The sequence below is a fragment of the Taudactylus pleione genome, unplaced genomic scaffold, assembly GCF_031769625.1.
Source record: "Taudactylus pleione unplaced genomic scaffold, aTauple2 ptg000046l, whole genome shotgun sequence".
Lineage (NCBI taxonomy): Eukaryota > Metazoa > Chordata > Amphibia > Anura > Myobatrachidae > Taudactylus > Taudactylus pleione.
In genome coordinates this window covers 2,622,610-2,641,380 of record NW_028284448.1, presented here as the reverse complement: position 1 = coordinate 2,641,380, position 18,771 = coordinate 2,622,610, and the positions used below count along the sequence as shown (strand labels likewise).

The 18,771-nt window shown below is 40.7% G+C and overlaps 1 protein-coding gene across 2 annotated transcripts in view; it reads left to right on the top strand.

Moving 5' to 3' along the window:
* Positions 1 to 18,771, top strand: part of HACE1 (HECT domain and ankyrin repeat containing E3 ubiquitin protein ligase 1) — a 118,183-nt gene that overhangs the window by 63,713 nt on the left and 35,699 nt on the right. Inside the window, exons 9-16 of one of the 2 annotated variants that reach the window (XM_088460435.1) lie at positions 711 to 812; positions 1,346 to 1,452; positions 1,958 to 2,108; positions 9,117 to 9,460; positions 11,805 to 11,873; positions 12,958 to 13,045; positions 16,682 to 16,793; positions 16,883 to 16,980. In XM_088460435.1, coding sequence (XP_088316561.1) covers positions 711 to 812; positions 1,346 to 1,452; positions 1,958 to 2,108; positions 9,117 to 9,460; positions 11,805 to 11,873; positions 12,958 to 13,045; positions 16,682 to 16,793; positions 16,883 to 16,980 — 1,071 coding nt within the window. Of the gene's footprint in view, positions 1 to 710; positions 813 to 1,345; positions 1,453 to 1,957; positions 2,205 to 9,116; positions 9,461 to 11,804; positions 11,874 to 12,957; positions 13,046 to 16,681; positions 16,794 to 16,882; positions 16,981 to 18,771 lie in introns of both variants that reach the window. The other variant, XM_088460434.1, reaches the window with a different exon arrangement.

Here is an 18,771-nt window from a genome sequence, read left to right as displayed (position 1 = left end):
TAAAAGTGTGTACCCACACTTACGCGCTGCCAGGTTATAAGAACAAGAACTGTTTATTTACATTTGTTTTCACTGCAAAAACCCATTCTCTACTAAGTTTCACATGAATGAAAAACCATCTAGAATACAACAGTTTAATCTACCTCCTTGTCTATGATTGTAAGCCGCAAACAATTCATCAAAAATATACAGAAAAAAAAATCATATAATATAGGCATGAGCAATGAAAACCGTTTGAGGTGAATGTGCAATCATCTAGAGCTGATGACTGTCATCCTTATCAGTTTGTATTTACACTGGCCCTGATTAACCTGCAATTGAGACTACTATTAACAGTAGTATTTGCATCTCTGTTTTGGGTTTGCCTCTGCTCGCAATTATCTGAACACGTCCTTACAGTGCTCTGGTTGCCCTTTGCATGCACCTCCTCTGTGCTGCTTCTGTAAGTATATAGAGGCACAAGTACCAAATCTATGGCTTTTTATTTGTTCATTACAAATTTGTTTGTTTCAAACTATAAGTGAATTATTGTATACACAATTCAGCATGAGCTCCAATATCTTTATTCTAACATAGTCATTTAAATTGTTTCCTGATGTCCCTAGCCAAATGGAAGCATATACTTATCATTGTATAATGCATTTCGCATGTGCCATAATGTAATGCTGTAATATAGTCATAATGACATTTTAATGTATTTTTCCTGGTAGGGTGGATATGGAGAAACCTGTGACATTCTCATACAGCATCATCCTAGACTTTTTCAGACTTTAATCCAGATGACTCAGAATGAAGATCTTCGGGAGAACATGGTAACACTGATTTATATAATATTTTAATCTTTCCGCCATCCTAACTTATTGCAAAATTATAGTTGGAGCTTCTGAATGAAATATCTATTTGTTCTTCCACTCAGTAGGCTGATGTGCTGTGTGCTCTGGCGGGGATCGCCGGAGGGGTCAGTTTCACTCCACGACTCCGGCGGATGAGATGTTAATACTACACATTGGTAGTGTTTCCTGCTTCACCTCATCAAAGAGGCAAAGCAGGAAGAGTTATAGTGGCACGGTGTGTGCTGCTTTAATACATCTCCCCCACTGTATGAATTTGGTTTCCACAAAGATCATATATATGTTGAGTATAAATTGTTTGATAAATTATATTTCGACCTTCTTCATTAAGGGTTCTTAGCAACTATTTTTAATACTAAGTAGAAGCTTAAAGTAATTCCTTTTAGTAGATTAAATATTGTTCAATCACCAGTAGCTTTTGTATACCTTAATCTTGAAAAATTACATAATGCAATGACAGCTTCTCTGAATTATCTCTCACTGTTTGTACATAGTTGCGGCAGGTCCTTGAACATTTGTCGCAGCAAAATGAAAGCCAGTACCTTAAGATGCTTACAAGCCTTGCTGAAGTCGCTACAACAAATGGCCACAAACTGTTAAGGTAATATGGGGCAAGAGTCTCTAAACAGCTTCCCGTGGCATCATGTGTAACCTCCCACTAGTTTATTTCTGCTCCCAGCCTATGGGAGTGCAAGCAGAATCCGCCTCCTGTAATTGGTCAGTTTATGCACAACGCAAGCTGCCCACTGCAGCTCGCGTGTAATTGAATCTGAACCTTAGTGTAGAGACCGTAATTGCTGGTATGTTAGATGATATATTTATTTTTCATATGAAGGCCTTGCGTGCTGCTGATTTTCTTTTCTTTTTTGGTAACTTTGCAGCCCTCCTGTCTGAAGCACTCTTGTTTTTTTTTTTTCATCAATGACACCTATTTTTTGCATACTGTATGTCTGTTTTGTAGGTTTTCGATCTTTAAGGTAAACTTATTTCTTATGGTTGGTCACTATACATTTCTAAATTAAATATCAGTCATTTGAAGATGCATTTGGTTTCAGCTATGGCTAATTGAAGTATAAATTGGCATAAAACCCTGTTTCCATTTATAGTATCTCCAGCAGTTATGAAGCTCAAATGAAGAGTCTGCTGCGGATTGTACGGATATTTTGCCATGTTTTTCGCCTTGGCCCTTCATCTCCCAGTAATGGAAATGACATGGGCTACAACGGAAACAAAACGCCAAGAAGCCAGGTGTTCAAGGTCAGAAAAGTATATGACGTTTTTAGGAAGATAGACGTAAAAGAGATGAATGTGACAAAGCATGCACTCATTTATCAGATCCCTTCTCAACAGGAAGTAAGTTTGGTTAATATCATGCATGTCTGTTTTCAGTTCATTTCCCTTTTGTCTGTCAGTAACTCAAAATGCCATTAAGTTTACTTTTATTATTTGAGTTTTGAAAATTGTTTTTATTTAATTTACTTTTTTCATAACTCTTTCCTCCTCTCAATATTTTCAACCCACTTTGTTTAACGCTTTTTTTATTTATTTTTTCTTATTCAATACTTTATGATGGAGCATACAATTCTTTAAAGCATATTTGTGCAACACGTTACTTGCCATAATTAAGTACCTCAGCTATTCTTAATCTTAAAGTATTTCTAAAATGTAATTGTTATTGAGTCTATTTAATTTACTTATTAAAGATCAGCAAACATGCACATTATATAGTATAAGAAATGTTACATTTGTTTGTTTGGCCTTAACTTTGCTGCAGCACAAAAGCTGCCAGTTAGTTTTTCTCTTTTATCACAATTATTCATCTACTAACTGAAGTACACGGCATTGCCCGGGCTTAAATCCTCAAGTTATTAAGCTTTATTATGTGATGTCGTTCAAATCCATCCAGTGGAAGGCACAGAACAGGCTCTCGGGTCAAAGTTCTGCCCGGCGTACTACGCCGTGAGGTCCGACCAGGACCCGAGGAGTAGGCATAAAAATTTGTTAATTCTTTTGAAGAGAGTGGTCTGATAAAATGGCGCTATCCTACACAGCCGTTAAAAGCTGACTTTCATGCAAATAACTACTATTCTATTGAGGAGAGTGGTCGGATAAAATGGCGCTACCCTACACAGCCGTTTAAAGCTGACTTTCATGCAAATAACTACTATAAGGACCCTTTTTAAAGTGCTAATACCCAGCTGAATTACCTTTTTAAATGGCAAGTATAATGAAAGTATTATATACATAAAATATATTTAAAAAAAGATTTATTAATACATCCAAAGAATGTGCATAACACAAATCGAATGTCGGTATGCCAACTTTACAAGATAGTTGTAAGTAGGCAGATGTGATATAGGGAACTCCAAATACCCTTTGTGCGGTTTGTGAGCCCAAGGTAGTCAGCACACGAGTTTGTAATGCTACAGACAGATTGGTTGATTCTTCTGTGGCAACGTGCTCTAAGAAGTGTCGGGTAAGCCACGGAGCAATCTTTCCAGGTAAAGAAGTCATTGAAAATTCTTCTCAAGATTGAGATTTTAGTTCAGGGCTGGATTAACCATTCAGAAGGACGGAGGACTTGTCAAGCAGTAGCCCAGAATCTGATAGACTTTACAGATCATGGAAGATGATGCACCTACTGGGGCAGGAACTTCCTCTGCCCTCTTAAATGGAAGAAGCAGGCAGTTTCTTTCCCTGCTTTTTCACATTTTGAGAATGTCCTGGATAATGCCAGTCAAAAGGTTTATGATTCCTCCATGTTTTAAGTTTGTGTCCTTTCTTGGAATTGGATACAAATTTATGGAAGGTGCCACCTATGGTAGATCCCCCTATTGCTAGACTGGCAAAATTTAGTCATCCCTACTTCCAATTCGGCAGGGTTGAGATATTCAATGGACTGCAAGATGGAAGCCATTTTAAAGTCCTTATTTACATTTGTAGGGACAGCTCTGCTGCCAGCCCTAGCTGTGGCTTGGGCAAACAAGGCCATGAGACATGGATTGATCAGTTTGCAGAGGGATTCAACAGAACTCATACTGGATAATGCTAAACAATCTTCCATCTATATGGGCCGTGCATCTTCAGATACAGCCTCTTTTCTTTTGGGCATATCAGCCAGATGAGCTTTGTGGTTAAGGTCATGGCAGGTGAACATGGAATCAAATAAAACCTTAGAAGCAATTCCGTTTGGTTCAGAATTGGATTCCCAGGCAACCGGAGGTAAGTGTTTACCTTCCGGTATTACCTGCTAGGGCTAAAACTCCTAGGTTTAGGGCCTTTTGTTTTCCTGGAAAGTCTCAGGCTCCATCCTCCAGAGGACAGTCAGGGGCCTATAGCAGCGGAAGGGGCAATGTGACGCTCCTCAGGCCGTTTCGGGACCGCTGGTAGTAGCTCATCTGCTTCAGTTTGCGACACCTGTTTCAGATCAATCTCTGATCTTTGGGTCAAAGGTGTGGTGTCCCGAGAATACATTTTAGATCTTGCGGGTCCTTGACTGCACAGATATTTTTTTTTTTTTTTTTTCTTCAACTCCTCTGCTAAGAGACTTGGTCAGAAGAGTGACTCTACAACTGGCAGTGCTAGCACTGCTGGCATCCCAGATTCAATGTTCAGGTACAACAGGGTCATGAAGGGTTGGGGTTCTACTCCAACCTTTTTCCGGTTCAAAAACCGGACTGCTCTTTTCACTAAATGCTTAGTCTCAAAGGGTTGAACCATAATTTACGTAATTTTCAAGATGGAATCTATGCACTCTGGTATTGCTATAATGGTGGGTGAGGAATTCCTAGTGTCACTTTTACATGTACCCATCTGGCCTGGGCAGGGGATTACGTTCATCTCCGGTTTACAGTAATTGTCTGCAATAACCATGCAGGTTACCATGCTGGTAGATCCCCCTTGGTGCCTTCCATCAGGGAAGATCTGCTCATAATAATCTATAATAATCTTCCTAGAACTAAGCCTAGTGCAGAGGTGTCTCCTAAAACCCCTTAACCCCAATTCAAAAGATCTGCTCACTCAGGGACAATTTTGGCATGCCAAGTTTGAAATTTCTGGCTTTAACATTGTGGCAATTGAGATCTAGAGGGCTCTCAACAACAATGTTACAGCGTTAGGGTTTAGTGTCCAGGGCTAACCTTATAAGTATATGGGTGTATAGTGAAGTATGTTATTTTACAGATGTACATGAAACCTTATATGTTTAAAGTAGGTGTTTAATATTCTTAATTAAGAAGGAGTCACAATGCTCCTGGCGGTGAAGTTACTGTCCAAAGAATACAATAATATTTTGTTGTTGATTCTGGCTCTTTTTGGGTGAGGTAAGAAGGCTCCTTTAGGGTGCCTCTTTCCGTACGGCACAAATGTGTGTCTAAGTCTCCCTATGGCCAGACTTAGAGCTGTAGGGGACGGCCCAGATAAGTCAGTCCTTTCTTACACCTTGGTTGCAAATTATATAAGCAGACTCCTTTAGGGTGTCTCTTTCCGTATAGCACTAAGTGCCTACGTTTCCCTTTTAACACTGAATGTGACAACCTGAATATGTCCAGTAGTTAAATGGTCTCCAGTGAGGGAACCTCAAAAAAAAAGGGGGGGGTGGTATGTCCTGTTAAAATTAAGTGTAGGGTGTAGGTATACCTTCTGTAAGGGGCTGATCTGCCGTATAAGTGTATACGTCCCCTCACTAAGCTGTCCCGGCACTGTAGGATATGTGCGCAGTGGGTAAATTGGATAACATAAGACAGGGGCGGCGTCCCGCACTCCTGTCTTTACCATAGGCGGTAGTCTTCCTTGTGCAGCACCTGGGACTGCCTCACGTCTCCACTCGCGGCTTCTAGTAGCCCTTTCTCCTTCGGGGCGCCTTCTGCCAGGACCGTGCTGAGTGTCCACAGAGCGGGAGTGCCGGTGATCTGCCACTGCTTCCTTGCCAGTGACAGCAATTATCTATCAGTGGGTCTGGAATACTTATATTCATACTTGCGTACCCTCCCGATTCGGCCGGGAGCCTCCCAAAAATCGTGTACCGCTCCTGGTCCCCTGGAAAGATAGTCAAGCCGCGCCCCCTTCCCCCTAGTTAAGAGAAACCCGATTCAAATGATGCGATCTTGGCTGCTGTGAACGCTGGGGTTTGCTGTCCTTGCGGTTTAGATTGCCACATATTCTTTCTTTCTTACAGGTGGGACTAGACCAGGGTCTGTGCCTTGCTTCTTTGAATGACATCTATTCTTTTTCAAAGGTGATTAGCATTGTTGTTACAGGTACACATTCATATGCAGGGGCTGTTAGTATTCAGTGTCCCCATTTTCATCCTTTTCCACCGTGGGATGTAAATCTGGTTTTGGAGGTGTTACAGCAAGCTCCTTTTGAACCTCTTCAGGAATTAGATGCAAGGTGGCTTACGCGGAAAGTTTTTTTTTTTTTTTTTTCTAGCTATAAGGCTAAAGGTGATTTAGCGTACAAGCCCATCGTTTCAACCGAAGGTGGTTTTGGGTTTTCAAATCCATCAGGTGATTGTTTTGCCTGCATTTCGGCAGTCAAATTCTTTAGAGGGGAATTGCATTTTTTTGGAGCCGACCTCTTCTTTTCACAAGACTCATTGAGGCAGATTCAGTTTAGTGCGGTGTTGATAGTGTGCTGCTAGGGCGACAAAATGATTTCTTTTCACACCCACCTGAGGGTGTGAGGAGAAATCTGACTAAAGTGCCTATCGCGAGGCTGTTTTCTGCATTAGTGCGGCCCTCGCAGATAAATACCCAGGTTAAGTCGCGAGAAACGTCATTCTCCAACTTAATTTGGAAGTGTCGGACTATACAGCTCACTGAATAGAATACCACCCATAGTCTTTTAGTTTTGTTTGAAGCTCAAATGCATGGCTGGCCTGTTCCGAGCGCTCCATTGCCAAGTGGATTAGATCTACATACTATTAGGCCGACTAATTTATCTGTGGGTTAGCTGGTTCTACATCCAATCAGGGCACATTCTACGAGGGCTGTGAGCAGCTCATGGACATTGGAGCAGGGTCCCTCGGTTGTGCAGGATGGCTACTTGGAACCTGTGCATGTCTTTACAAAATATTACCTTTTTCACACTTTTTACTTTTAAAGGTGCCAGTTATGGGTGCAATATTTTGCGCACGGCATTGCCAGTACAAACCCTCCATCTTATGCTGGGTACACACTAGACGAGTGTGCAGAATGAGTCTTGCTAATACGCTCGCAGACTGCTGACAGTCTGCTGCCGTTTGTGGGAGGGGAGGGGACGGCGATGCCCTCTGTTTCCCAAAACGGAGGTGTGTCTGTTACGCAGATTATGCGATACTGCTTTGGACAATGCAGCTCTGTTAAGTAATGCACAGGAGACTTGATGCCTCCTGCTGCGTTACCATATCTGCAAGGGTCGCAATTGCAAAGCTGTCTGCGTGCAACTTTGCTATTACGATCCTTGCAGAATCAGTCCCTGAGTTTCAGGTGAAGATGTGAGAGTTTGAGTTTCAGGGGAGTTTCAGCCTCAATAGAATTAACTACTTAGTGCCTACTCCTCAGTCTTCCCTCTTAACCCATTGTTTCCAGTGTTCCCAAGATAGACAGAGGAATTGATTTGTTATTTCCATCACTGTGTTTTACTTAATTAATTACAAAGCAAAGCCACTTTTATTAGGCATGGGAGTATGCTGGTTTTGAAAATTATTTCATCTTTTTTATAAAGTGCTCACATATACCACAGTGCTGTAATCCGTGGTGGAAAATGAACGTTTGCTAACAAGAAGGTCCATGTAAACAAAGTGAGAGGGGCTGTGCTCTTCGGCGCTTACAGTATAAAGTAGATCACTAAGAAGCATGCATGTCTGGAACGAATAGCGCGCACAAGGCATAATTAGCTTTTTATAAACTATGAAATGAGTATACATTTATTCTTTGACAGTGGCACTTCGATCTAAGAATGAAAACTTGTTTTACTAACTGATTTAACAGTAGGATTTAACTTGAAGGACTTTTATTTTGTATTTTTTATATTTTAGCGACTTGTCTCTGCTTGCTGCAGACTGGCTAACCATCCTTCTTTTGTCCCTTGCCATTTGTGTTCTGCATTCCTCATAGATAAAAAGGAATGTTCCAAAATGCATTAATACTAATTTCTTCCAGTTAGCTATCCTATTGGCCGTTTCTATTAATGATTAACTACTAGTACTAAGTAACTGTTCACTCTGAAGTGGAAGTCCAAGTAGCCCTTAACATCCCACCCCTAATATAATATTATTATTATTTATTATGCACCAACGTATTATGCAGTAAATTTGCCATTAATGGAAATGAGTGTGCTGCATTTTGTTTATATTGCATACACATAGCAGAATTTTGATCTGACTTGGTAATTAAATAGGCTTTTGAAAATGCTTCTTCATTTATAATGAAAACATTCATATTTAGTATATTATGACAGTGGTGCTGGAGGACAAAGGCTGTCCATAGCTGTACAGTAGATCTCTGTGGACAACAGTTATTGTGTTATACACTCATTTTACACATTTCCGCAGGGAAAATGAGTATGGTACAATACTGGCATGGTGGTGGCGAGGGCTACGATTGTATGCTATATGTTTAAGGCATGCATGTTTAAAATCTAAACATTAATCGATAAAACTATACATGTTGAGTCTCCCATATCCAAAATTCTTGGGACCAGGGGTATTTTGGATAATGGAATATTCTGTATTTTGGAATATTTGCATACCATAATGAAATATCTTGGGAATGGGACCCAAATATCCACACAGAATGCATTTGTGTTATATACACCTTATACACACAGCCTGCAGGTCATTTTATACAATATTTTCAATAATTTTGTGGCTCAAGCAAAGTTTGTGTACAGAAATTAAATTCATTTATGTTTCATATACACCTTATACACAGCCTGAAGGTAATTTTATACAATATTTGTAATAATTTGTGCCTTAAACAAAGTTTTTGTGTACATTGAACCATCAAAAATCAAAGGTTTCATTATCTGTCATGCCAAAATAATTCCGTATTTCGGAATATTCCGTATTTCGGAATATTTGGATATGGGAGACTCAACCTGTCTAGTAAGAATTAAACGGGTTGTGCGATATTCCTTGTTTTATTTTGTCATACCTTCTATAACTCATTCTCTTTGCTATAAATTTACTATTTCAATAACTATTGTTGATTTAAATGCCCAAACCTGCTTTCCAGTATTATATTTAATGTTGTGCTGTGATTTGCTTTATTTTATTCATTGCAGCCTTTAGAATTACTTTGGCATTCCTTAGATGAATGGTTAGTTCTCATAGCCACTGAACTGACTAAAAGCAGGAGCGACTCCACAAATATCACTTGCATATTGCTGAAGCCGAAACCACTGGATCAACAAGATCTTTCTCTAGCTCATCAATCAGCCATCGGAGAGAATGGAAGCACAGAACATCTCTCTGTATCACTAAGCACAGGGGACTTTAAGAGCTATGAAGCTGCTGGGGCTCAGGAAGCTGTTGCAGATGGTCAGGATGTTATCTCAATGACTGCAAATCGACTCAGTGCTGTCATTCAAGCCTTCTATATGTGTTGTTCTTGCCAGATGCCTCTGGGGTAATTTATTTTTAATTGTTTTGAGTTTGACAATAATGAGGTGGTCAGATACTAGTAACTATTTTTTGTCTGCTTATCTTTGTATACCCTGTTTGTTAGCCTACCAGCTCATTAGAATGGTCACAGTTGATCTTGTGGGAACCAGTTATCTGTCCGCTTGTGTAATTCTGATGTGTTCTGTACAGGGCTACAGGCTAAAAGTTAGATTGTAGAATTAGCAGCTGTCCAATAGTAATGGTAAAGGCACCGGTTACTAAAATTTCACTATGTCAAGTCAGTGTATCACACACTTCTATTCTTAGAAAATACTTCACAGCTTTGTAATGTGCTGGATGGTGTGTGGGTTTTTTACCCCATTTGTTTTCTTCGTTGCTTACCAGTTATCCTTTTTGTCAGGCTTTTAACATCATAAAGTCAGTTTCAGAAATACTGTTCGTGAAATAATTTTGGGTACTGTCCATTGCAGAGTAAGTAAAGTTACTGTTGGACATTACTAGATATTAAAGCCAGTGTATTACCATGCTAGATGATAAACCTGAAACAACCTGCGCTACTTTTGTTTTTAAATCATTCAGTCTTATCCTCTTGATGAAAATAGAAATAGGAGATGGAGTTCTGTATGTTGCATCGACTGATTGCTTTATCGTTTCCCAGTTAAGAAGGGATGTAGTCTGGAACCCGACGGTCTAAATGCCGACCGCCGGCTTCCAGACTGCTTTATCCCGACTAGGGACGAGTGACAGGCATCTAAATCTAGACACCTGTCATTTGCCCGACGTCTGGAGACCGGCGCCCGGCATCCCGATCGAGCGGATGCCGGGCACCGCAGCGGACAGCCGCGTGGGGGGGGGAGGGGAGGGCTAGGTTTAGGGCTCCCGGGGGGACTTCGGGTTTGGCACCCCCTGGGAGGTTAGGGTTAGGCACCCCCGGGGGAAGGTTTAAGGTTAGGCACCCCCGGGGGACTTAGGTTTAGGCAGCGGGGAAGGGGGGTTAGGTTTAGGTACCCCTAAGGAGGGTTAGGGGGGTTAGGTTAGTAATACATATCACACCCGTTAAGAATGGGGTTATTCACATTTGGAGGTATAGACCGAGATCAGGATATTTACATTGAACTTTGTAAAATTAAATGTATTGTTTTTGTTTCTTAGGGGGGTGGGTGGGGGTCAGAATTATGGTTAGCCGTTATAAATATTTGCCTTCTGATGCATCCATATGTTTCCTTTTGTGTTGCAAACAGAATGCAATGTGAAATGCTAGGGAAGTAACATGGCATATTAATTAATTGATCTTAATGCAATGCTGCCTATGCTTATCTTATGAATAGACGTTTATATTCACAATATCGTTGTTGTCACAATAAAATAACGTCACTGACCTTTAATGTGGTATTCTCTATGCTGTGTGGTACTTTTGGTTTTTGCTTGCAAGTTTTCTGTTAATTTTTCAATGCAGGAAATTCTTGTTTATTACAATTGTAATTTTATGTTTTTGACTTGCTACCATCTGACATTGTTACCCCTTATAGGACACTCATGCAGAAGAGAAGAGGGAGTCCCTCCAGTAAAAACTGAGCTATTGTCTTATCACAGTTAGACACTAATATGTATAGGGTCCTTGAGGAGTGTAGAGCCAATGGTTGAGAGCTAGAGTGGCTAACACTATCATGGAAGAGGGTATCTCATTGGATGGCTGCAACAAATGTCCAGTCTACCTTCACTACACACATCCTGCTCCTATCTGTTTGAATATTTCCAGCTGCTTCTCTGACATATTCTCTACTGAATTCTCTACTCAGTGAGAATTCAGTTTCCATGGTCACTCAGTGTCCCCTTTATCAATGACTCTAAATACCAGTGGCATATTTAGAAAATGCAATTAGTATTCATCATTACTTACCACACCTCCAGCAAGGTCTGGCGAGGTCCAGTGACACTCTCCCTTCTCAGGTTCATCTTCTCTTCTGTTGCAGGCAGCCTATTGCTGCTAGCGACTGATTTCTATGTTATGCGCATGACCTGTTCACCCAGCGTGGACCTGGAAGTGCCTGTAAAGCTTCACTGAAGCCGGAAAGCCTGCTGCAGTGTCCCCATTGCCGCCGAAAGGGACCGCATCACTGTAGTAATGCAGTGACAAACAGCAGACATTCCATTACTGCTATTTGTAAAATATTGAAAGGATGAGATAACATCTATTGTGAGTGCTAAAGAGGTTATGTATTGTTATTAAATGGGGCCCTCAGTGTGCAGTTTGAGAAATGATCGTCCCACCTATCTGCTACACAAGGAATGGGGGGCTGTATAAATTGAAACCACTGTAATATTTATTTTTATGTTTATTTTCTTAGGATGACTTCTCCACGCTTTATTGAATTTGTCTGCAAACATGACGAAGTTCTAAAATGTTTTGTTACAAGGTAAGTTGAAATCACGGTCTGTAGTGAAGCAACTTTTGGGCAATTCTATTTGCCAAAACATTTGCATTTGTTTGTAAGTATCTAGAGCTGTATAGCACGCTGTCTGTCCTATAATAAAAACAGACATTGTTCAGGAGACTTGAGCTGCCTTATTTTGCACCATTCCAGACAGGCCAAGCCACAGTTTTTAAATTGGCATTCTAGTTTCATAAGTGGCAATCTGTATTCTAACTGTAGATCGGTGAATTCATACAGAGGGGAGTTTTTTATAACTTTTTTTTTTTTTTTCTTTTTAAATATCAGGTTATGTAAATAATATCCATTTACACGCCATTAATTATACAAATATGGAGATTTGTTAATAACTCATACTGAAAAAGAGTTAAAAAGCTATTATTTACATTATTCGAAAAAAATAGTTAAGATATAACTATTAACTATATAAAACATTTTACTAAACTTCTTACAGGACACCGTATTGCAAGAAGTGCAGCCAACAGCAGAGGGCGATCCTAAGGATTGCCCATGACTGCTAACTGGGAGGGGGAGAGTGCAGGGGCAGGCGGGGCTGTTGCAGTGCAGTCAGCATCCCAGGCTGGTGGGTGTTCCTATTAGGATCGCCTATTGCAGCTGCCCCCAGCAGTGACTGTAGCTAGCTAGTCAGGGAAGAGAAGGGGAAGCTGCAGCTTCCTTATCCCCCTGAGATCAGGCTGCAGGAAGACACTCTTCCTGCAGTTGCAGGTATACGATACTTTTGGGATATCCCCCATCTAAAGCCAGGCTGAGAAGAGGTTGCTGCAGCAACTGAGGGGCCGGCAGGAGGGGGCTGAGGAGAGGTTGCCACAGCAACCAAGGGGCTGGTCGGAAGGGCTGAGCCCGTCACCTACTGGAAGATCAGCTTTCAGCATCAATCGGCAGGCTTCTCTGAGGCGTAACCGTGTCAGGAAAAGCCCATCCTGGCGTGGTCGCATCTGATGCAGACACGCCAGGCAAGTGGTTAAGTGTATATTTTGGGAATATAATTCAATATGGTCTACATATATAATTGTCTTTAAAGTGATATATTTTTATGTTTTGTTTTCAGAAATCCCAAGATCATATTTGATCACTTTCATTTTCTTTTGGAGTGTCCTGAACTGATGTCAAGATTTATGCACATAATTAAAGCACAGGTGATCACTTTGTTTTTCAAATTCAACTTGTACTAGGATATGGACTGGTAATATGTGTTAATATGTATTTTGGGAGTACATGGAGTGAGCATAAACCCCTCGCCTATCTCTCTCCTTTCCCAAAAATGTTCAAGTACTGCTGTGAGCGTGATCGTGATACCTACATTGCTAATAGTATACTGTGGTAGATAAATGTTGTTCTTAAGGAAACTAGTGCCATGTAACTTCTGTAGCTACTTGCAGTTCATGGAGGATGAATAGCCCTTCTACACAACATGGTTAAATATTTTCTCTTTGTACTCTAATTTCCTTGTAATGTTTATTAGTTGCTATGCTAAGGCTTAAAATAACAGCTAGTTTAGCCTGTTCGGTTTAAGGTAACAGGAAGGTGACAGTAACTCAGTCTGACCATTCTCCTCTGGCTTCTCACATGCATAGAGCGTTTTCTCACAGGACTGCCGCTCACTGGATATTTTTGTATTGCTTGCCATTTTCTGTAATCTCTAGAGCAGGGGTGGGCAATAAGCTCCCCCTTAGCTGTTGTAGAACTACATATCCCAGCATACCCTGCCACAGTTTTGCTATTTGGCCATGCTAAAACTGTGGAAGGGCATGCTGGGATGTTTAGTTCAACAGCAGCTCAAGGGCAGCTTATTGCCCACTCCTGCTCTAGAGTCCTGTGTGAAAATTCCCAGGAGATCAGCAGTTTGTGAGATACTTAGGGGTCTGTTTACTAAGCAGTGTTATGAGACAGAGTGTAAAGTGATAAGAAAATGACAAGGTGCCAGCCAGTCAGCTCCCAACTGTCATCTCACAGGCTGTGTTTGAAAAATGACAGTTGGAAGCTGATTGGCTGGCACCTTATCACTTTCTTATCACTTTTCACTCTGTCTCCTAACACTGCTTAGTAAATAGACCCCTAAAACTGGTATCAACAGTCATTTCACGATCAAAATAGATCAGATCACATGAGTTCCTTTATATTGGTGCTTTGTGTGAAAAGAACTCCTGTGCTCCTGTATCTGGAGTGCATGTGGTATTTGATCACATTTTTAAAATAATATTTACTGAAGCACTACACTCACCGAATATATTATAGACACTCCATGCCAGGGGCGTATCTATAATGGGTGCAACGTGTGTGGTGCACACGGGCCCCCGGCTCCAGGAAAAGCCTGCTCCGCACACCCCTGCACCCATGTTATCTAAACTTTCCTCTCCGAGGTCCCATGTTGGGTCTCTCAGCGTTGCTCAACATGCTGGAAATTGGCCGCCGTGCCATTTTCCCAGCGATTGCGCATGTGCAGTAGACTCTGGGCGCACACTAGTGCCCAGAGTCTACTGATTCTGCGGTGGCCAGCCAGCCGTGTCACGGGCCCCCTTCTCTTTAAAGACTCCCCTGCTCCATTCTATATCTCTGTACTTTATTAACTTGGGAATGCTAGTTTCAATTGTTGCAGCATTTGTTAAGCAATTTATGCAATTGCTATCACATTAATGTAAAACGTATGACCTGCTTCCTGGTTTGAGGATTAACTGCACACAGGTTTTTAAAGGTAAGACATCCACCAAGCATATCAGCTATTAAACACATAGGAATTACAAGTTGGATTAAATGAGCTAACACTGGGGTGCACAAGAAGATGTAATCACAAAAAGATTAATTTAAAAAGTTACTCAAATAAACAAAAGGCATTGATCCACTGCATTCACCATTCCAATATCTGGGATGCATGTGGCATGTAACATTGTTTATATGTAGGTTTGTGTGTGTGTATTTATACATGTACTACTAGTGACCCTCATATTAGTTTATCTTTTAAAAAATGCTGTGAAAATGAAGACAAAAGAGCATTGCATGAAAATTAAAAGATACAGTTATAGACCTACACAAGATAATAAAAAGCTACAAAATATTTTTCAAGAGCTTTGAATATCCCAGTAAGCACTGTTGGATAAATTACAAGGAAATGAAAGCTGCATCATACCACATAGGCACTGCCTAGACAAGTCCTTCCCTCAATACTCTGCACCAGAACAAGAAGGACATGTACAAGGGAAGCTACAGAGAGGCCAACTATCACTAAAATGAGCTACAGAGTTCAGTGGTTGAGAGTGGAGGGAAGTTGCACATGTCACCTAATATCAGGAGCTCTGCATACAGTGGCCAGTATGGGATGGTGGCTAGAGAGAAGCAATTACTGAAAAAACAAATACATGTGTTGAGTTTACAAAATAAACATCAGAGTGACCCAGCTAAAATGTGGGATAAGGCTTTGTGGTCGGATGAGACAAAAATGTATCTACTTGGCCCCAATTCAAAACAAAACACTATGTTTGCGCAAACCTAATACTGTTCATTCCTCGGCTAACACCTTCCCAACCATGAAGTATAGGGGTGGCAGCATTATGTTTTGGGGTCTTTTCCTCAGTGGGGACAGGGCAATGTAGAACTTATGGATGGTACAAAATACAGGGAGATACTGCAAAACAACTTGTTTCAGTATGTTAGAAACTAAAGATTGGGGGAAAGTTCACCTTTCAGCAGGACAATGATCCCAAGTATAAGGCCAAAGCAACACTGGCATGATTTAAAACTGGATGTTCTACAATGGCCAAGGCAAAGTCCACATCTCAATTCAATTGAGGATTAGTGGCACTATTTGAAAATTTCAGTCCACAAGCGTCATCCAACCAACCAGAAGAACCTTGAGATTTTCTGCAAGGAAGAATGGGCAAAAAACACTCTCAAACATTGTGCAAACCTGGTAGAAACTTACCTCTACAAACTTAAAACTATTATTGCAGCAAAATGTGGTTCTACCAGTTACTAGTTGAATACTTAGAGCTAGGCAAACAGCGTTTTTTATTTTATTTTTTTTAATTTGCAAACAAATAATTAAGAGTTTGGAAATTTACTTAACCAGTACTGGTTCACAATAAAATACTGTCTGGAACAGTCTGTGTAAGTGTCATTTGAAATACAGACATGTGTGTGTACTTTTTAGCGGTTGAATAATTTTGCAAGCCATTAAAAATGCAAATTTTGATTAGATAAAATCTAGGAAACTTTCTTCAACTTGAGATAATGTAATGTGGAAGTTAAAATAATATATAATGTGTTAATTGTCTAACCTTTTGCAAGGTCTTAACTACATACTGTGCGATTTATTTATTCATTTTTGTTGTTGACCTGACATTCTGCAAAATTTTAGAAGGTCCCAATATCTGTGGTACACACTATACAAATTAAATGAAAAAGCAGCCGATTTTCAGGCTCATGGATTGATAATTTGCATATGTCCGCCCACAACGAGGATGAGGTAATCCGGAATATTCATAGGAAATATGGTCTGATTGTGAATGCCCACACACTACATGACTTTGGGACCTTTTGGCTGATATCTTCTGTCAAGTCTGACTAATTCGATAATTGAAGGAGAGCATTTCAGGACAGCCCAATAATTGCACACTGTGTACCTAGCTTTACACCTTTTTATTTAATCAGTTACCTTTTCTTAGCTAAAATTAAAATTATTTTTTTCCAAAACATTCTTTGACAAATTCCTGCAAATGTTGTATGCGAACGGCCTGTAATTTGTAGTGATAGAGCTTTCTGTTTTTCTTGTCTTGCAGCCTTTTAAGGAGCGCTGTGAATGGTTTTATGAGCACCTACATGCTGGGCAGCCAGATTCTGATATGGTCCACCGGCCTGTGAATGAGAGTGACATATTATTGGTTCATCGAGGTACAGTATTGGGTTTTAAATCATATAAACTCTTAAACCAAACATTTTTGTTTTGAAGAGAGTGTGATTAATCCTTGTTACATATTTAGATTCTATTTTTAGGAGTAGCTGTGAAGTGGTGTTTAAATCAAACTGCGAAAAACTTAAGCAGGGAATTTCTGTGCGTTTCCATGGGGAAGAAGGCATGGTATGTCAGAATTTGAGAAATGTTGATTACTTTTAAAATATTTTTGTACATTTTTGATTGAATTCAAAGACAAAATTTTTAGCATAATAAACAATAGCAAAATTAATTTAATGTGCTTTACCCTTTTTATTAGATTGCATAACTTGTATTACATTCATAACCTACGAAAACTACTCATAGAAGAAAACTTGCACTTGCTTTCATTATCCATCTGTCCAAGAATGTCAAGTATAGGAACCAACACCGAAATCTGAACCCAAGTTCCAAAACTGGCAAAAAGACATTGAGAGAGTCTGAATTCTGCCCACCTGCTCTCTTAAGTTGGATCATAAGGCCCCTTATCCAATGGCATTAAATTGTATTACCAGACTAGCATTTTTTTTAAAGTGTGATGCATTTGAAAATAAAACCCATTCTGATGGTAGGTGTATACCCATCTGTGCTCAAAATTGCACCAGCATAGAGGTTTTGGATAGCTGCTCACTCATTCCATTGTGTTGGAAGCATATCACCACACTTGAAAAAATGAATGAATCTCTGTGGGAGCTCACTGTGTGCATACCCACTAGTGGGCATTTAAAATACTTCTCTTGCAGCAAGGCTTGGGGAACACTGGATCATGGGGATTGTAGGTTAGGGTTGGAGCTGGGACCTAAATTAAATTATAGCATTAAAAAGTAAGCTCCCCGCCCCTGCAATTCCACAATTCCAGTTTTCTTTAGGTGCCTCACGGAGTAGGGCACATTTGAAGGGGCTACTACGCAGCCCCTGTTGTAGTTTAGTACTTTTACAATTTCAGGTTTTGCCTCTGGCAGCACCCACTTTGGGCGTACAGTTCTCCAGTCAGGCAGCCTGAGCGTTCCCTCCCCTAGGGGTGGCTGTTGAACGTCCCATGGTCCAGTGCTCCCCATCCTCGCTGTAAGAGAAAATTTGGATTTTTGGTCAACTTAAGCTGGGTACACACTGAGTGCTGTGTACCCAGTCGATATTTCGGCCCGATGGGCTGACATATCCGATCCTTGGTACACATCAGAACGACATAATGAACGATACCTCATTACTGCAACGAGGTCGCTTGTGATATTGTGCGGTTGGACGTGCAGCACGGCCGATCTTAAGATGTCGCAAGCGACCACAGAAGCGCGCAGATTGGCCGTACACCCTGAACGATGCGGCCGATATGTCGTTCTGTTGTGGCTGGAAGCAACATATTGTGCCCACATCGTCTCCGTGTGTACCAAGTTTTACAGTTGAATAATTTTCTCTTAAGCAGGCTGGGGAACACTGCAATCCCTCCCTCACGCTCGGTCATGCAAAGTTTTGGGTCTTGACCGTCTTTTTCTCTACTGGTTTGTTTTGCTCTAACAGTTTCAATGGGTCCTCTATGGATTCTTCTAAAGAAGTACTGGAATTTTGGGATTGCATGGGAGAGGAGCTTACTTTTGAAAGCTGCAGTATAATTTAGGTGCCAGCCCCAACCTGCAATCCCCATGGTATAGTGTTCCCCAGCCTGCTTAAGAGAAAAGGATTCAATGGTAAGTTGACCAAAAATCCTACTTTTAGCCGCATGTGCAGACAAACAGGTGCTTTGGCAGAATTGCTTACAAATCCTTTATTTTCGGAATGGATTTTGCATTTTTAGCCTTGTCTGTAACCGAGCATACACATATACAGGCGTTTCCAAGTCATCCGCTTCACTTGCAGCTGAGTGGGGGGTGTGCTTGTGTTGTAACAGAGCGATCAGATGAAGACTAAGTATAGCCAGGACGTGTAGACGGAATTGCATACTAT